Consider the following 17,452-nt stretch of genomic DNA (forward strand, 5'->3'; position numbering starts at 1 on the left):
TAACAGCTGGGAAGAAACTGTCCCTGAATCTGGACGTAAGAATTTCCACACTTCTGTACCTCTTGCCCGATGAGACAGAGGAGAAGAGGGTGAGACTCATCCATGGTTATGCTGGTGGCCTTGTTGCAGCAGTGTGAAGTCTAGATGGAGTCAATGGAAGGGAGGTTGGTTTGTTGATGGTCTGAGCTGCGTCCACAATTTTCTTGATTCATACACGTGGTTATGAGAAGGCAGGAGAATGGGGTTAGGAGGGAGAGATAAATCAGTTACGATGAAATAGCAGACTAGACGCGATGGGCCGAATGGCCTAATTTTACTCCTGTCATGTATGACCTTATTTATTGGGGTAATGGAGCTTTTCCCCAAACCAAGCTGTGATGCAGCCTGATAAAATGGTTTCTATTACACATCTGTAGAAGTTGGGGAAAATTGTTGGGATCATGCCAAACTTCCTAAGCCTTCTAACTAAAGGAATTTGTGCTTTTTTTTGGCCATTGCTTTGATATGATTGGTCCAGGACAATTGGTGGTGATATTTACTCCTAGGAATTTGAAGCTTTCAAGAATCTCTACTTTAGTGACATCAAGGTATGTGGACCGCTTCACTTCCTGAAGTTCATCATTATCTCCTCTGTCTTGCTGACATTGAGCGAACGGTTGTTGGCTTCAAACTAGGTTACGAGATTCTCAATCTTCTTCCTGTACTCAGCCCACTTGCCCAACTGTTCAAGATCCAGCTGTAATATTTGATAACCATCTTCACTGTAACATAATATCCCAACTTCTATACTCAATACCCCAATTGATGAAGGTCAATGTGCTGAATGCTTTCTTGACCACCTTATCTACCTGTGATGCCACTTTCAAGGAACTATGTATCTGCACTCATAGATCTCTCTGCACTACAACACTCCCCAGAACCTTGCCATTTACTGTGAAGGTCCTTTCCCTAGATACTTCCCAAATGCAACACCTCACATTTATCAGCATTAAACTAATCAAGATCCTGCTGTAACCTTTGATAACCACCTTTGCCATCTACAATATTACCCACTTTAGTGTCATCTACATACTTACTAACCCTGGCTTGTACGTTCTCATCCAAATCACTGTAATAAATAATGATGGAAGTGGACTCCATTTTGGCATTCAAGATGGAATTGAATATATATTGCGTTAGAAAATAAATTGAGGCCAGAGTCGTCTAATGAAAATAACTAGAGTTGGTAAATACAAAGGGGCTTCCTGTGATCTAACCATTCTATTAATCTACATTCATCACAAAAGCATGAATTCCTACTGCATGATCACACCTCTGGAAAATATCACCAATGTTTCCACAGAAGAGATACACACATTTGATCTTCTTGTCCCCCCATAACAAGGTGGTATAATGAAAGTAACCTGTATATTGCACAGAAGGGTAAATCCAGGAAGAATATTGCCGTTTTCCTGTTCATTCACGTTATAAATCTTAATGACAATGTGAATGAACTGAAAAACATGAATATTCATGATGGATTTTCCCCTCCTGTGCTATATCCGTTACTTTCATTTTACCATCTTGTGATTCAACATTCTGTAACAGAAATATTGACCAACTATCCAAATCAGTTTGTGTCCTGGGAATTTCTCCACTTGTTCAGGCTTGTTAGGGATTATTCAGGCGTTATAAAGTTACGTTGATGCAGCTGCGATGAATTCAAAACAAGAAGCAGGCTTTAGGCCATCTGCAAGAATTACTTTGAAAACCAGCAAAGGTGTTGAGACATTCAGAGGGGTCTTGTCAATTACATTGTAAATGTGTAATTGCAGAGCCCAGTCCATCACACCTAGCCCAAACCAACCTCCTTACATTGATTCCATCTGCACATCACACCACTTCGGCAAGGCCACCAGCATAATCAAGATCCAGTCTCACCCCACAACCCAAAAGAGAGAAATCCCTCTTTTCTCATCTCCCATCAGGCAAGAAGTGCAGACATTTGAAAATGCATGCCCCCAGATTCAGGGAGTTTCTTCCCAGCTGTTATCAGGAACTATCCTCTCACCAGCTAGAGTGTGGTCCTGACCTTCCATCTACCTCATTGGAAACCTTGAACTATCTTTCATCGGACTTTAGCAGACTTAATCTTGCATTACATGTTGTATCCTTTATCTTTTATATGTACACTGTGGGTTGCTTGATTGTAATCATGTATAGTATTTTCTTTGGCTGGATAGCATGCAATAAAAAAGCTCTTCATTGTACCTCGGTACATATGACAATAATAAACTAAGCTAATAGTTCAATGGAACCTTTTGTCAGACAAAAAAAATTGAAATAAACAACATCATTTTCAATGTATTGAATCACCTGGTATTATCTTTGATCTTAAGAAAGTTTCCTGACAAATAAAGACATTTATATCAGCCAGTGTGTAAGAAGGAACTGCAGATGCTGGTTTAAATCGAAGATAGACACAAAATGCTGGAGTAACTCAGCGGGACAGGCAGCATCTCTGGAGAGAAGGAATGGGTGGCGTTTCGGGTCGTATCTGAAGTGTCTCGACCCAAAACGTCACCCATTCCTTCCCTTCAGAGATGCTGCCTGTCCCGCTGTTACTCCAGCATTTTATGTTTATATCAGCCAGCTTCAGCTCCCAAGCAATGGTTCAAAAGGTCACCTTGCACAAGGATTTTGCAAATAATCTGTATATATTGTGCCTAAATATTAGGACATATTTACACATTATACTAGAGCCCATTCCAGTATGTAACTATAATACAGTCTAAAGCATACATCTCCTAGAAAATATCATTTATTTATTGCTTCTCCATTAATGATGGTAATGAAAATTAATGGATCTTTTAATTTAAGTGGCAGGCTTCTCAGAGGAAAAAAAGTAATGCAAGCTGTTTTCGTGAACTGCTGTAGACCCCATCACGGTTAAGGAAAGACAGCAACCAAATTCCTACTGTAAGGTGGCTCATATAGCAAGGTGATTTAAAAAAAATGTATCAACTATTGCAGAGTAATCAGGGAATAAACATCAGTCGGGATATCAGGGTAACTTTTGGCTCTTCCCCAAATTAGTGCAATCCGTGGCTTTATATCCATGGGACATATGTGGTTACAGGTTAATGCTTTAATATGCACAGCATTCCCTCCTTTTTTGAGTTTAGCTTAGAGATACAGTGCAGAAACAGGCCTTTCAGCCCACCGATTCCACGCCGTCCAGTGATCCCCACGCACTAACACTAGGGACAATTTACAATTACAATGAAGCCAATTAACCTTCAAACCTGTACGTCTTTGGAATGTGGGAGGAAACCAGAGCATCTGGAGAAAACCCATGCAGGTCACGGGGAGAAAGAACAAACTCTGTACAAACAGCACCCCAAAGTCAGGATTGAACCTGGGTCTCCGGTGCTGTAAGGCAGCTACCTACCACTGTGCTACCGTACCACCATACAACACTGACTATCCTCCAGACTTCTGGGACATGATGCCTGTGTCTTGAACGTCACTTTCTCTAGATGGAGATTTGCATAACAATGAAATACAAACATAAATGTTTAATTATAACCTCTGATGCTTTTTGTTTTTCGTTGTTGTCCAAAACAAAAGTCAAATCACTTATAATAGAGAAATAAGTTGTGGAAAAATGATTTTGATTAAAACAACACTCTTGTAAACTGCCTGAAAATGTAGAGTGAAAATGTGGCACCTTCTTGATTATCTAATTGGAAACAAACTAAATTTTGAAATAAGACAGTGTTTAGAAGGATGAGGGGAGATCTCATTGAAAGGCCTACGTGGAGTGGATGTTTCCAGTAATCGGAGAGCCTCGAACCAGATGGCACAGCCTCAAAATAAAATGCCATACCTTCAGAATGGAGACGAGGAGGAGTTTCTTTAGCCAGAGGATGGCAAATCATTGCCACAGACGGCTGTGGAGGCCACGTCTTTGGGTATTTTTAAGGCGGAGATAGATAGAATCTTGTTGAGGAAGGGTGTCAAAGGTCACGGGGAAAAGCCAGGAGAATGAGGTTGAAAGGGAAAAATAGATGAGTAGAGTCGATGGGCTGAATCGCCTAATTCGGCTCTTATGTCTTATGGTGCTGGAGCAAACCGCATTGAAGTGGGGTCCTGACCCAAAACATCACCCATCTATGTTCTCCAATGTTACTCCAGCACATTGTGTCTTTTTTTGTAATCCAGCACCTTGTGTTAAAGTACATTTTCAAAATAACTACGTATACAGAACATCTTATTTCATCATGTTAACTCCCTTTGGATTCATAAACCTTTCCAAGAACAAACCTCTGCCTTAAAATCTTTACAGTTCATGTTACAATTAAGACTAAAAGAAAAGTTGGTTAAAGAACATAGTTTTGAACATTTAAAAATGTCATAACCAATGAAGTGCAGTCAGTTGTAGAATCAAAAGTCATTATCAATTTCTATCTATCCCAAACTTCAAAGATAATAATTAGATATGTTAATGATTGATGGATAAATCTGACCACTCCTCGTATTTGAAAAACACTCTTGTATCTTGTGTAGGTTGAATGGGGTTTTGAATAGCAATTCCAAATTCATAATTTCTTTTTTATTATTGACTTCAAGGAAAGAAAAAACAAAAATATCGCAAGAGTTGTCAATCTGATATTAATGAATTGCAGTTTCTACTTTGACACACGTTTCCACAACACAAAGATAGATCCAAAATGCTGGAGTAACTCAGCGGGTCAGGCAGCATCGCTGGAGAGAAGGAATGGGTAATGTTTCGGGTCGAGACCCTTCATCAGACAGACCTCAACCAGCATCTGCAGTTCCTTCCTACCCACTTCCCATAATGCAAATTGGACAAAACACAACTGATGAATTATTAAACAGTATTTGGGAGACTTGGTTAATGAAGTTATCAGTCTTCTGAACGAGGTAGATAAAAATGCTGGAGAAACTCAGCGGGTGAGGCAGCATCTATGGAGCAAAGGAAATAGGTGACGTTTCAGGTCGAGACCCTTCTTAGACAAAAATGATGGAGAAACTCAGCGGGTGAGGCAGCATCTATGGAGTGAAGGAAATGGGTCTCAACCCGAAATGTCAACTATGTCCTTCGCTCCATAGATGCTGCCTCACCCGCTGAGTTTCTCCAGCATTTTTGTCTACCTTCCATTTTCCAGCATCTGCAGTTCCTTCTTAAACAGTCTTCTGAACTATGTGCTTTTGTAACGGTGGATGGGCAATCTGTGACCAGCAGTTATTCTCATTAAATTCTTGGTACTTTGTGTTCTTATCGGCACACCATTTGGCCAAGCTCACCTGATGGGGGAGACAATTTTGCCCAAGTATCTGTGCACAGTGGATCAAAACAACAGTCCAGTATCTTTCGGATATCTTCATGTTTGGCTCTTGGTTGTGCGGTGAGAAGTATTCTATCATTGTATAACGCTTCCTAATTTTTGATACCCGACTACAGATTTTTGTATTTGACTTTTAGTGACTTGAACCTGATTCAACTCGATTTACTCTACGTAGTAAGCTTGCAATAATCTGAAGTACATTTTTTTTTGAAAACAGTAACCTGTTGAGTTACTCCAGTACTTTGTGGTTTACGCAAGATTCCAGCATCTACAGTTTCTGGCGTCTCACTATTTATATTATGCAGGCTAACTTGTTTATAATGAAATTTTAATGGGAACTACAGAACCATTTAAAGGTTACTTTGGAAATTACATAGTAGAAAAATAAGTTGTCTTGGGGAAAGAAAAAAAAAAAATTAGTATTGGAATACATCTTCATATGTAAACCCCATGCAGTAATCAGACACCAAGTTCCTTAAGAACACAGTCTGTCAGATTCAGTGCAGGCCATTAAGTTTGTCAGCCATCACTTCCATTGGCACTTAGAACATTGAACAGTATAGCATTGGAACAGGTCCTTCTGCCCCCAATGTTGAACACGATGCCAAGAATAAATTACAATTAAAACACAAAGTCCTTGTGCTATAACTCCAGGATAAGCTCTCGACTAAGCACATAGTGCGTATCTCCATATCCATGTGCCTATCTGAAAGCCATCCTATCAGAAAGCCATCCAAATGCCACCTTTAGAAACATAGAAAATAGGTGCAGGAGTATGCCATTTGGCCCTTCGAGCCTGCACCGCCATTCAATATGATCATGGCTGATCATGTCTGCTTCCATTACCTCCCCTGACAGTATATTCCAGACACCCAGCATCTCTATGAGAGGAATAGATCAGGGAAATGCACAGTCTTTTACCCAGAGAAGGGGCATCAAAAACCTGGTGACTTAGATTTACGAGAGGGGAATGATTTAATAGGAATGTGAGGGGCAACCTTTTCCACAGAGGGGGGTGGGTATAGGGAACAAGCTGCCAAAGGGGGTAATTGAGGCTGGTACTATAGTAACATTTAAAAGATGTTTGCACAGGTACATAAATGGGAAAGGTTTAGAGGGATATGGGTTAGACGGGCAGGTGGGATTAGTGTAGATGGAAGGGGGTGCATCTTGGTGGGCATGGGCAAGTTGGGCTGAAAGGCCTAATTGCATGCTGTATGACTCATAAATGTAAACAATAAAACTTGCCATGCATATCTCCTTTAAACTTTGTCCCTCTTGCCTTAAAGCTATGCCCTCTTGTACATGATATTTCCATCCTAGGAATAATGTTCTGACTGCACCTATTTTCTATGTTTCTATGTCTACCCTATTGATGCTTCTCATAATTTAATGCACATCAGGTATCCCCTCAACTTCCGGCATGCCAGAGAAAATCATCCTTCTACCCAACCGCTCCTTGTAGCGAATATCTTCTAATCCAGGCATTGTTCTGGTAAACCTTCCCTGCACTGGTTCCAATGCCCCCACATCCGTCCTGTAATGGGGTGACAGGAACTACACACAATACTACAAATATGGCCCAACAAGTCTGAAACCATTTAGCACCAACCCCCCCCCCCCCCCACCCCACACCAGCAATGGTGTTACAGCAGAACAACTTGTATTCAACATCATGTTTAAAGTTGCAGCATTCATGGTGCCATTTTCTCTCAATACGCTTGTAAAGTGCTAGACTGGATGTTTTCTTCAAATCTTTTGTGTGGGGTTTGAATGCACGAGCCTTTTAATTAGAAGGCAAAATTATTTTCCACTGCACCATGTGTACTATTGTGGTTCAATGCCTTCCCGTTACAAAGGCAAATAACTTAATAATTAGTTATTCAACAGAGCATTCAGACTGTGCGAATGTGCAAGTATAATCTACTATTATCCTCTGGCTGTGTGGTCAGAACCTGCAGCAATATTTCCAAGCAGCATCTTAAGTATGATCAGTCCTTAAAATACCTAGAACTTTAGCAGGACTGAGCGTTCAATGACAGCATCTGTTATGAAAACAAAATTAATGTCTCATGTGCTCAGCAAGATGCATCCTCATTACTGAATACATTCCTAATCCACACCATGGCAAAGATGTTTTCTTTTTGTATTAGTTCGTAAAATGCATACTGTTATTTAAACCATATTCAATGGAATCTGAGGTTTATCATAACCCCAGTTGGCTGGAGTAAAATTTTGTTTCATGCTGTCAAGATGTGTCGGGCATGAATCGCGACTGCTGTCCTGATCACTGATACCTCCTTCGATATCGTCTTGGCCGACACACTTTAGATCTATGCCATTGATATTCATTTTAGCTGCATATAGATCAGTCGAGTCAGCATTTACAAGTTTGCTGTTGCTTTCATCAGCATTAATTGTATGACAGCCCACATTGTCCGAAGAATATGTAACTTCCTCTTGTAGCTCGTGATTCAAGTCGATTTCAGTATCTTTCGTCATTTCCTCCGATTTTATGAGCACACATTCGCTGCTCTCCTCACTTTTTGGATTTATCACATGGTATACTTTTTCATTCACAATGATGTGTGCCTGGAAGTTAGATGACAACTGCAGTTAAATTTAAATGCCAAATAATCTCATTTAAAATATTTTCACATGCATTAAAAAAAAAAAACGAATGCGCATAAAAATCTGTATTACTACTTAAGAGTCGTACAACATAGAAACAGGCTCTTTGGTCCAACTTGCCCAATCCGATCAACATGCCCCATCTACACCAGTCCCACCTGCCTGCGTTTGGCCCATATCCCTCAAAACCAATCCTATCCATGTACCTGTCCAAATTATTTTTTAAACGTGATTGTATCTGCCTCAACTAACTCTTCTGGCAGCTTGTTCTATTCACCTACCACCCTCTGTGTAAAAAGTTGCCCCTCAGGTTCTTATTAAATATTTTCCCCTTCACCTTACCTAGAAAAATATATATAGAAGAGCCCAAGCCCAATTTACAGAGCTGTGTTTTAACAATATACACATTTAATCCTGTACAGCATCTCCGAGGAAAAAACCCATTAAAACACTACTTTCACTTTTCAAAATGTTGACTATTTTTTACTCAAATAATTTGTAGCTGGCTTTTAATATTTAGCCCTCCACTTCATATCCCTTCAACTTGATTATCTTTTCAAATCTCACTTGATCTTTGCTGTAACCAATCAATCAATTAACCTGTCAACCACCAACTCCCAGCCTCAATTTTTTTCGTTTAAATATCTCATCCTTGCCCTTTAAATATCTCATCCTTACCCTTAAATTACAACACAGCCTGATCTGCAGTTGCCTCTCTTTGTGCAATCTGTTGGGGCCAATGCACCCACATATGTTTTAAAGTAGCTCAATAATACTGGCTGAATGGTTAATATAATAAAAATAATTGTTAACAAATTATACTCCGGTCATAGATCTATACAGCATGGTAACAGGCTCTTTGGCCCACCGCATCCATGCCGACCAAGTTGGCATATTGGGCTAGTCCCATTTGCCCATAACTCTAAACTCTTCCTGTCTATCCATGTCAAAATGTCTTTTCAATGTCATAATTGTATCTGGTTCTATAGCTCCTAAGTTCATAAGTTCTTGGATCAGAATTGGGCCATTTGTCCCATGAAGTCTACTCCACCATTTAATCATGGCTGATCTATCCTTCCATCTTCACCCCATTCTCCTGCCTTCTTCCCATAACCCCCAACACCCTTACTGAACATAAACCTGTCAATCTCCACCTTAAATATATTTGTTGGGCTCCACAGCTGTCTGTGGCAATGAATTCCACAGATTCACCACCCTCTGATTAAAGAAATTCCTCCACATCTCCTTTCTAAAGGTACGTCCATTTATTCTGAGGCTGTGGCCTCTGGTCCTAGATGCTCCCACCAGTGGCAACATCCTGTGCACATTCACTCTATCTAGGCTTTTCACTATTTGGCAAGTTTCAGTGAACCCCCTCATCCTTGTAAATTCCAGCGAGCACAGGCCTAGTGCTGTCAAATGCACATTATATGCTAACAGCCTTTAATAGTTTCAGCTCTGGCAGCTATCCTGTTGTCTAGGTTTTACTTAACCATAAGCACCATTATATACTTATAGTGCCAATTTAAAAAAAATTAATACTCACCAAAGACTTGGGTAATGCCAGCTTCTTTTTACATTTGAGAAAGTATATTAGAGCAGATATTGAAATGACCATAATGACAAAGATCAATACCGTTGGAATCACAACTGCAGGAACTGAAGCACAAAGGAAGAAATGTTGACCAACAGCATAAGAACAAAGGCAATTTAGCACAATTGAAACATATAGACAATAGCACCGATGGAATTACAATGTAGTATAATTTAACCATGTCTAAAGGCGTGTGCGGACGTGGCGTCGAAGGACGAGATGCCGAAGCGAAGAAGTGGAAGCCAAATAACCGAACGGAAATGACGCCGAAAAGCCAACTAACCGAATGGGCGGATTGCGGAAAAGCCAACTAACCGATCCGCCCTTTCAGTGAATTGGCTTTTCGGCGTTGTTTCCATTCGGTTATTTGGTTTCCACTTTTTCGCTTCGGCATCTCGTCCTTCGATGCCACGTCTGGGTACGGTCTAAAGGATTGCTGAATTTTCAAATAAATTGTATTCAGGGTGTTACGTTAATTTTCTGTAAAGTATCTCATAATATTTTATGCAATAATTGGTGTTATGCAAGTACAAATTGTTGCTAAAAGGCTACTGATTTATAAAGATTCTTTTAGAATTCTCGTCATACCAATCATCACAAAGCTGATGAGATACCAAAGGTGGCATTACATTATAGGCTATTGACACTTTTAATTGGTTAAATGAGAGAGGGTGTAGTTTTATTATGAATTTTAAATGCTGGACGGTGACATTAAAGATAGTGATAAAAAGCTATGTCGTTATGTCTACATTTCTATATTTAGAATTTCTAAAATTCTGGAGATTTAGCATTGCATGATTGAAGGCACAGCCTTTGAGGAAAAAAAAGTGTAAGATGCACAAAGATCCAAAATAGAAGATCAGACTATTTCTGAAGTCTAGTAAGGATGTCAGAATGTCAGAGGGTGGTGAATCCTTGAACTTAATTGCCACAGAAGGCTGTGGAGGCCAAGTCAATGTAAATGTTTAAGGCGGCCATCGATAGATTCTTGATTAGTATGAGTGTCATGGGTTATGGGGATAAGGCAAGAGAATGGGGTTGAGAGGGAAAGATAGATCAGCCATGATTGAATGGCGGAGTAGACTTGACAAGCCTTATAGCCGAATTCTGCTCATATAACTTATGAAAATTGAGTAAAAAGGACTTTGAAAACAAGGAGGATCATTTTAACATTTAGATGTGTTTTTTTCCAGGGAGCCAATGTATTATAGCAAGACTAAGGTGATGGATGAGTAGTTCTTCCTTGTTATAAGAGATGAGCAGCCATATTTTAAATAAGCTCCGACTTATCAATGGTGTAACGAAAGTCAGCCAGAAGAGAACTAGAATTGTTATGTTTGGTGACTACAAAAGTAACGATAAGGGTTTCAACAGAAGATGGACTGAGGCACAAGCACGGATGCAAAGATAGTGGAAGCCGGTAGTCTTCTTGATCGCAGGGATATGGGGTCTGCAAGCTCAACACATGCTCAGAATTAGCTGGTAGACATTCTGAATGGTTTTTGGCACATTAAACATTTTGCAAAAACAAACTGCTGAAGAAACATAACAGCTTGAGCAGCATCTGTAGAAGCAAAGGAATGGTTAACGTTTCAGGCCGAGGCCCTGCATCAGGATATGTTAAATGTTCGGACTTTTTCAATTAATGGAGGTGGATCACCCAACTTCTCCCCCTTTGATATGGACCATCACACAGATTTACTGTCAACTTCACCTGCCATTTATCTACCTGCTTGGATAATATGTACATATTTAGTCATTCTGTGCTGCCTTTGCCGATTCCACTGGCTCTTCTATCTTCCTGTTATCTCGCAATATACATTCACATTATTGTTCAGCGACAGAGACAGGTGGTTTAGTAAGGCGGTTTATAAAAACAAACAGCACAAAGCAAACTCAAAATGTTAAAAAAAACAAAAAACTTTATGTTAAAAGGACTTAGCAGAACAAATTATGCCTGTGACAATACAATGTTATAGCCGCATAGAGAATGGTCAGGTTGCAGTCAAGGTTTGAAGAGGTTTTATTGTAGGCAACTAAGATTGAACTGTAGAAGCAAGCGTCTTTGCATATTCGGCCCATGCAACATGAAAACAGCACGCTGAAGACTGTTCCCAGGCAGAAGCTCGTGTCAAACAAAGAAAGCAATGCAGCTTGAGCAGCATACGACTTAGTGGCATTTGAAAAGTCAGTAGCTGCCTTAGTGCCTTGGATCGTTCCTTAGTTCCTAAATCCATTATTCCTACAGAACAAGTTGCATGGACTGCAGTGGGATTGGGTCAAGAAAATCCACAGGAATGTGACGTAACCCGATTGCTTATTTCTACTGGTCAAAGGCGAGTACAAAGCAACTTTTATTTACTTGGCGTATATCCCACCAGCCTTGCATCCGTGCTAGATGAGAAGACTGAAATTGCATCATGCCTTGTCACTGCATTGTTCAGTAAACTGTGGACAGCAAGAAACCAGTTCACCCTTTCAAGAAAGTAACATTTTTTTTATTTTTATGTCCTCATGCTTTTTACCGGTGCACTAGTGTTTCATTTTGAAAAATCAATAAAGAACAGATGCCGGAAACAATCAACGAGTTAGTCAGCAATGGTGGAAAAAAAGAAACAAATTTCCCGTTTCATCAAGGTGACCTTTCATGAGAACAGGGAAAAGGGGAAAATAAATTAGCTTAAAGCTGTAGAAAAGGGGGGGGGGGGGGGGGGAGAGAATGCACAGCACAATAGGAAAATTGCTGATTGGGTGAAGCCATTTGCCTTAATGCTGCTTGGACAACAGATTAGCAAAGAACAGTAAGAGAGAGAAAATAATCAAATTGAAACGGTAGAGCTGTGAAATGCAGAGCTGTTACTGAAACAAAAAGTGAATGAGCGAGTGCTCGAGATCTGAAAATGTTTCCATTTGAGTGAATCCTTAATGCTCAAATGTGCCTAAACAGACTCAGCTGCCGTCCAAGTTTATGGTGAGCTTCACAGACCAAAGTGACAGGGAACTGGAAACTGAGGGCCACCCTAGAGTGAACAGATGTATTATCCAATGATGTCAACCAATTTGTGTTTGGTTTCTTGTATTATGAACAGAGAATGCTGTGCACTTGATCAGAAGTGCTGAGGAAATTACTGCTTACACCCATGGAAGAGCCGTTTGGGTTCCCGGATGCCGAGAGATGACAAAGTAGGCGTTGCATCACCTGCAGGTTCTGTGGGAAAGTGTCTCCAGACTTATCTCTGCCTCTAGCTCATTCTCATGGATCCAACTGTTTCCCACTCGAGAACAGAGGTATGATCAAACCATTGGGTGTTTCTTGAGCAATTTTCTACTCATAGCATCCAAGATCAATGTTTAACGTGATTTATTAGCTTACAAATGCACTTGACCATTTTTTGCAGCAACACCATCAACCACTGGTGATATGCAGTTTTTCCTTGACGGGATTTGATAATGTGACATTTTTATCCTCCTTCCTTACAGAAGTCAAAGATCGTAAACTTCTACAGGTCTGAAATTCTACCGGTCTTAAATTCTAATACACGGCTGGATCTTTCTCTCCCTTCACTTTCTTCTGATCCCCATTTCTCTTCTCAGTATCAGCTTCTGCTGCAGTTTCACCTTCACCTCCCCGATCCCATATGAATAGAACCTCAGCAGAGCCTGAACTTCATCTCTCCTTCCCTGTATAGATTCTGCCCTCAGCGTGACATTGAATGGCACTGTGGCCGCCCAGTAGAGTTACTACCTCACAGGTTCAATCCTGATCTCCAGTGCTGCCGTGGAGTTCTCCCCGTGACAATGTGCGTTTCCGCCCACTGTAAATTGTCCCCAAGTTTAGGTCAAAGGGAGAATCTGGGATGGGAGTTGACTGAACCGGTAGGCCCAATTGCTTCCTTATATGTTGCAAGGGAATACAAATGAAGCTCTTCGTCCACTGCCTCTGTGCCCATTTATTTGTGGTTTAGTTCAGTTTAGAGATACAGCGCGGAAACAGGCCCTTTGACCCACCGAGTCCATGCTGACCAGTGACCCCCTTACACTAGCACTATCCTACACACACAAGGGACACATTTACGATTTTACCAAGCCAATTACCATACAAACCTGTACATCTTTGGAATGCTGGAGGAAATGGGAGCTCCCAAATAATTCCTACACATGTCACGGGGAGAACGTACAAACTCTGTACAAACAGCATCCGCAGTCAGAATCGAACCTGGCTTTCTGGCGCTGTAAGGCAGCAACTCTATCGCTGCGTCACCGTGCCACCCACCATTACGAGTATAGAATCTGCTAGACTTTCCACCTGCCTCCAGAATCTTCTGGACCCCTTCTTCTGGCCTCGTATCCTCTCTAAATTCATTTATGGCCTGCGTAAGCAGTTAACAATCTCCCCCACCACCTTCCAGACCAAACGCATACTCCACTCCCAGCATCTCAAAAGGGAGAGTTCCCTTCATCAACCCCTGGTCTCATTTTCCATCTGCAGCCACCACATCACTTGTCCACATAACTGCAGGAGATGTAACACCTTGTTGTAAAACTCTTCCCTTTCCACCACCCAGGAACCCAAAGAGTCCTTCTCCCAGGTGAAGCAGCAATTCATCTGCACTACTTTGAATCTAGTGCAGTGCATTCAGCTCCACTGAACTTTTATGTCAGTGTTCCATTTTGGTTGCAATGGCACACACCCAAGCAGAATTTACACACCTCTGGAGGACTGAGGTTCTTTTAGCTGCAATTTGGGTGCAACACCAGATTCCAACTGACCTGAGGTATCATTTGGATCATCATCTGAGACCGTTGTGTACTGGGGATGCTCCTCCTCATCCTCCTCATACACTTCATCATCATCATCGTAATCATCATCATCATTATCATCGTAATCATCGTAATCATCATCGTAATCCTGGTCATAAATGTCAGAAGTGATATTGTCCTCATACCTTAAGGGGGATGGCCAAGTCAAGTTGGTCGAATCTGTCAAAATATTGTATGGCATTTATGAATGATCCTTGCCTTCACATGGCTGAACTTCAAGTGGTGTTGGTGTACTGGCCATGTGAAAATCATTCTTTGTCTTCAGTCAGAGCTGCTGCAGTCAGAGTTGAAGCAGATCTACATTTCCTATCCCAAGTATTCCTCCCACATCATGGTTTTAGGAGAGAGAACTGATCATCATAACCACACCAAAGGTAGACACAAAATGTGTAAGAAAGAACTGCAGATGCTGGATAAAATCAAAGGTAGACACAAAATGCTGGAGTAACTCAGCGGGTGAGGCAGCATCTATGGAGAGAAGACAGAATTACCCATTCCTTCTCTCCATAGATGCTGCCTCATCTGCTGAGATACTCCAGCATTTTGTGTCTACGTTTGATTTTATCCAGCATCTGCAGTTCTTTCTTACACATCATAAACACATCTTTGTCTTCAAATGGTTTGGCACAGCTGAGCCCAGTTTTACCTTCCAAATAAGGTTCTTTAGAATTAACCGTGCACAAGTCCAAAGAACACTCAATTTTCTTTGACAATACTCAAAGTTTCTTTGATTGTAATCTGACCTACAGATGCAATTCAGACAAGTTCAAAGGAAGTGTCAAGGGAGGCAAAACTGAAAAACATAAGTGACCATTACCGAATATAAAATGGGATCAAGGAGCAATCATTTCCACACAGCCAGCTAGAGTGGATCTTACTGACTTTGGCAACCCCATCAGCCTCTTGATTTAAATCTTTTTATTTGAATTTCACAGCAATTTGCATACATACAATGATAACAGACAGTGACAGTCAAGGCATAATTGTGCAACAGTATGTAAGCGACCCTCAAAGCCCTTACCCTTACCCACCTTCAACCCACCCGAATCAGGTCGGAACCAAACGGGGACAAACAACACTCACATACAAACACATCCACACAAATATGGTAAGAGAAACAAAACAAAAAGTACTAAAAAAAAAAAGGGGGGGTCACTAATAACAGTAAATAAGTAAGTAATTAAATAAATAAGTGTGGGGAGGGTTAAGGGGAGAGCAGCTGCAGTAGAGCAGAACAATGGTGGAGAGCACTCAGTCCTCTACCGAGTCCGGGGTCAAGTTGAGAGAGTTAACAAGTTCCAAGAAAGGGTTCCATGTATCTAGGAATGTCTTGGTAGAGCCTTTGAGAGAGAACCTAAGTTTTTCAAGCTTTAAATTGTAAAGCATCTCCTTAATCCAGCGGGCGTGTGTCGGGGGACAGGTGAGCCTCCAGTTAAGCAAGATCAGTCTCCGGGCTAACAAGGTTGTAAAAGCTAGAACCCGTTTTACCGCAACAGAGAGGTTGGTGTTGGGAGGGGTACCGAAAATGGCTGACAGTGGGTTTGGAGGAATAGTCTGGCCGTAGGCCCCATCAGCAGTTTTGTCCAAGATAAGCATGTACATATCACTTCAAAACCTCCCCCATTAGCATCGAAGGAACTAAACCTTCATTCCACAAGAGACAACGATTCATGGTAGCCTCCTCCAAAATGGTAAATTAAATGCATTTTGTGCTCACAATGTGGCCTCCTCTACATTGGTGAGACCAAGTGTCGAACACACGACTGTCTTGCAGAGCACCTTATTTCGATCTACCTCGAGCTTCCGGATATATTCCATTTCAACTCTCCTTTCCACTCTCACATAAAACTCCCTGTCAGCTGCCTTCTCTGTCGCCACATGAAGACCAAACACAAGCTAGAACAACACTACATATTCCACTTGGATAGCCTACAACCCACGGATATGAACATTGAATGTTTTCAATTCCAGTTAATTCACATCCCATGGTATTTTTTCTGCTTCCAACAGACACCCAAGTGTGCAACCAGATTCTCCTTCCCTTTGATCACCTTTTCCATCTCCCCATTCCTCATTAGTCAGACTTCCCCCACCCTCAACCACCTTGTTACACCTGTCCTTCACCCACAAACATATCCACCCATGTTTCTTTCCCTTTGGTTCATATTTCCTATCCACTCCCCCACCTGGTTCCATCTGTCCATCGCTCCATCCCTTATCTGGATCCAATCTCTCACTACTCTTCTACGCACATTGAAGCAATGGACAAAGAAGCACATCTATGCCTCTACCTCAGAAGGCTAAGGAAGTTTGGCATGTTCCAAACAGCTCTCAACAAATTCTACAGATGCGCTGTACAGATGCACCGTACAGCATGGATAGCACGCAACAAATGCTTTTCACTGTACCTCGGTACACGTGCCGATAAACTAAACACAAACTTACTAGCCTCGGACTCACCCCTCGTTCTTTATTCTATATAATGGCCATCTTCCCTCTACAATCTCAGATGTGATGTAGAGTTTTGACCTGAAATGTTGACCTTCCCTTTGGCCCCACAAATTCTCCTCGATCCACTGAGTTCAGCAGTTCCAGCAGTTTGTTTTTTGCTCCCGATTCCAGCATCTGCACTCCCTATGTCTCCTCTTTAGAGCCCATGAAATTTGCAGCAATTATAACCGTGATACTCAAGACATCCTTGAGTCAAATGTCATCTTTATCTCCAACTAATTTCTGCAGTTGTATTAGTAGAGGCAATCTGTGTGCAGGTGAGGAAATCTGAGTGCAAATTCATTTGACATATACAATATTTAACTTTACAAGAGAGGCTAAGGGGAAATCTTGCTGACCTCAACCTGCTACGCATGGGAACATTGGGACAGAACTCAAGGGAAGGGTCTTGACCCGTAACATCACACATTCCTTCTATCCAGACATGCTGTCTTTTACTCCAGCATTTTGTGTCTATCTTCGGTGTAAACCAGCATCTGCAGTTCTTTCCTACACACAGCTCTGGGAGTTTTGTGCTGGAAGTCCAGGGCTGGGGGTGGGAGGG

General features: G+C 41.3%; 1 protein-coding gene across 2 annotated transcripts in view; it reads right to left on the reverse strand.

The window, feature by feature from the left end:
- Nucleotides 1-7,135: 7,135 nt before the first annotated feature.
- Nucleotides 7,136-17,452, reverse strand: part of LOC116973173 (interleukin-22 receptor subunit alpha-2-like) — a 35,574-nt gene continuing 25,257 nt past the window's right edge. The window contains exons 6-8 of one of the 2 annotated variants that reach the window (XM_033020978.1): nucleotides 14,347-14,556; nucleotides 9,529-9,641; nucleotides 7,136-7,943 (exon numbers count right to left, since the gene is read on the reverse strand). In XM_033020978.1, coding sequence (XP_032876869.1) covers nucleotides 7,527-7,943; nucleotides 9,529-9,641; nucleotides 14,347-14,556 — 740 coding nt within the window. In that variant the 3' untranslated portion in view covers nucleotides 7,136-7,526. The remainder of the gene's footprint in view (nucleotides 7,944-9,528; nucleotides 9,642-14,346; nucleotides 14,557-17,452) is intronic. The other variant, XM_033020979.1, reaches the window with a different exon arrangement.

The sequence above is a fragment of the Amblyraja radiata genome, chromosome 5 (genome assembly GCF_010909765.2).
Source record: "Amblyraja radiata isolate CabotCenter1 chromosome 5, sAmbRad1.1.pri, whole genome shotgun sequence".
Lineage (NCBI taxonomy): Eukaryota > Metazoa > Chordata > Chondrichthyes > Rajiformes > Rajidae > Amblyraja > Amblyraja radiata.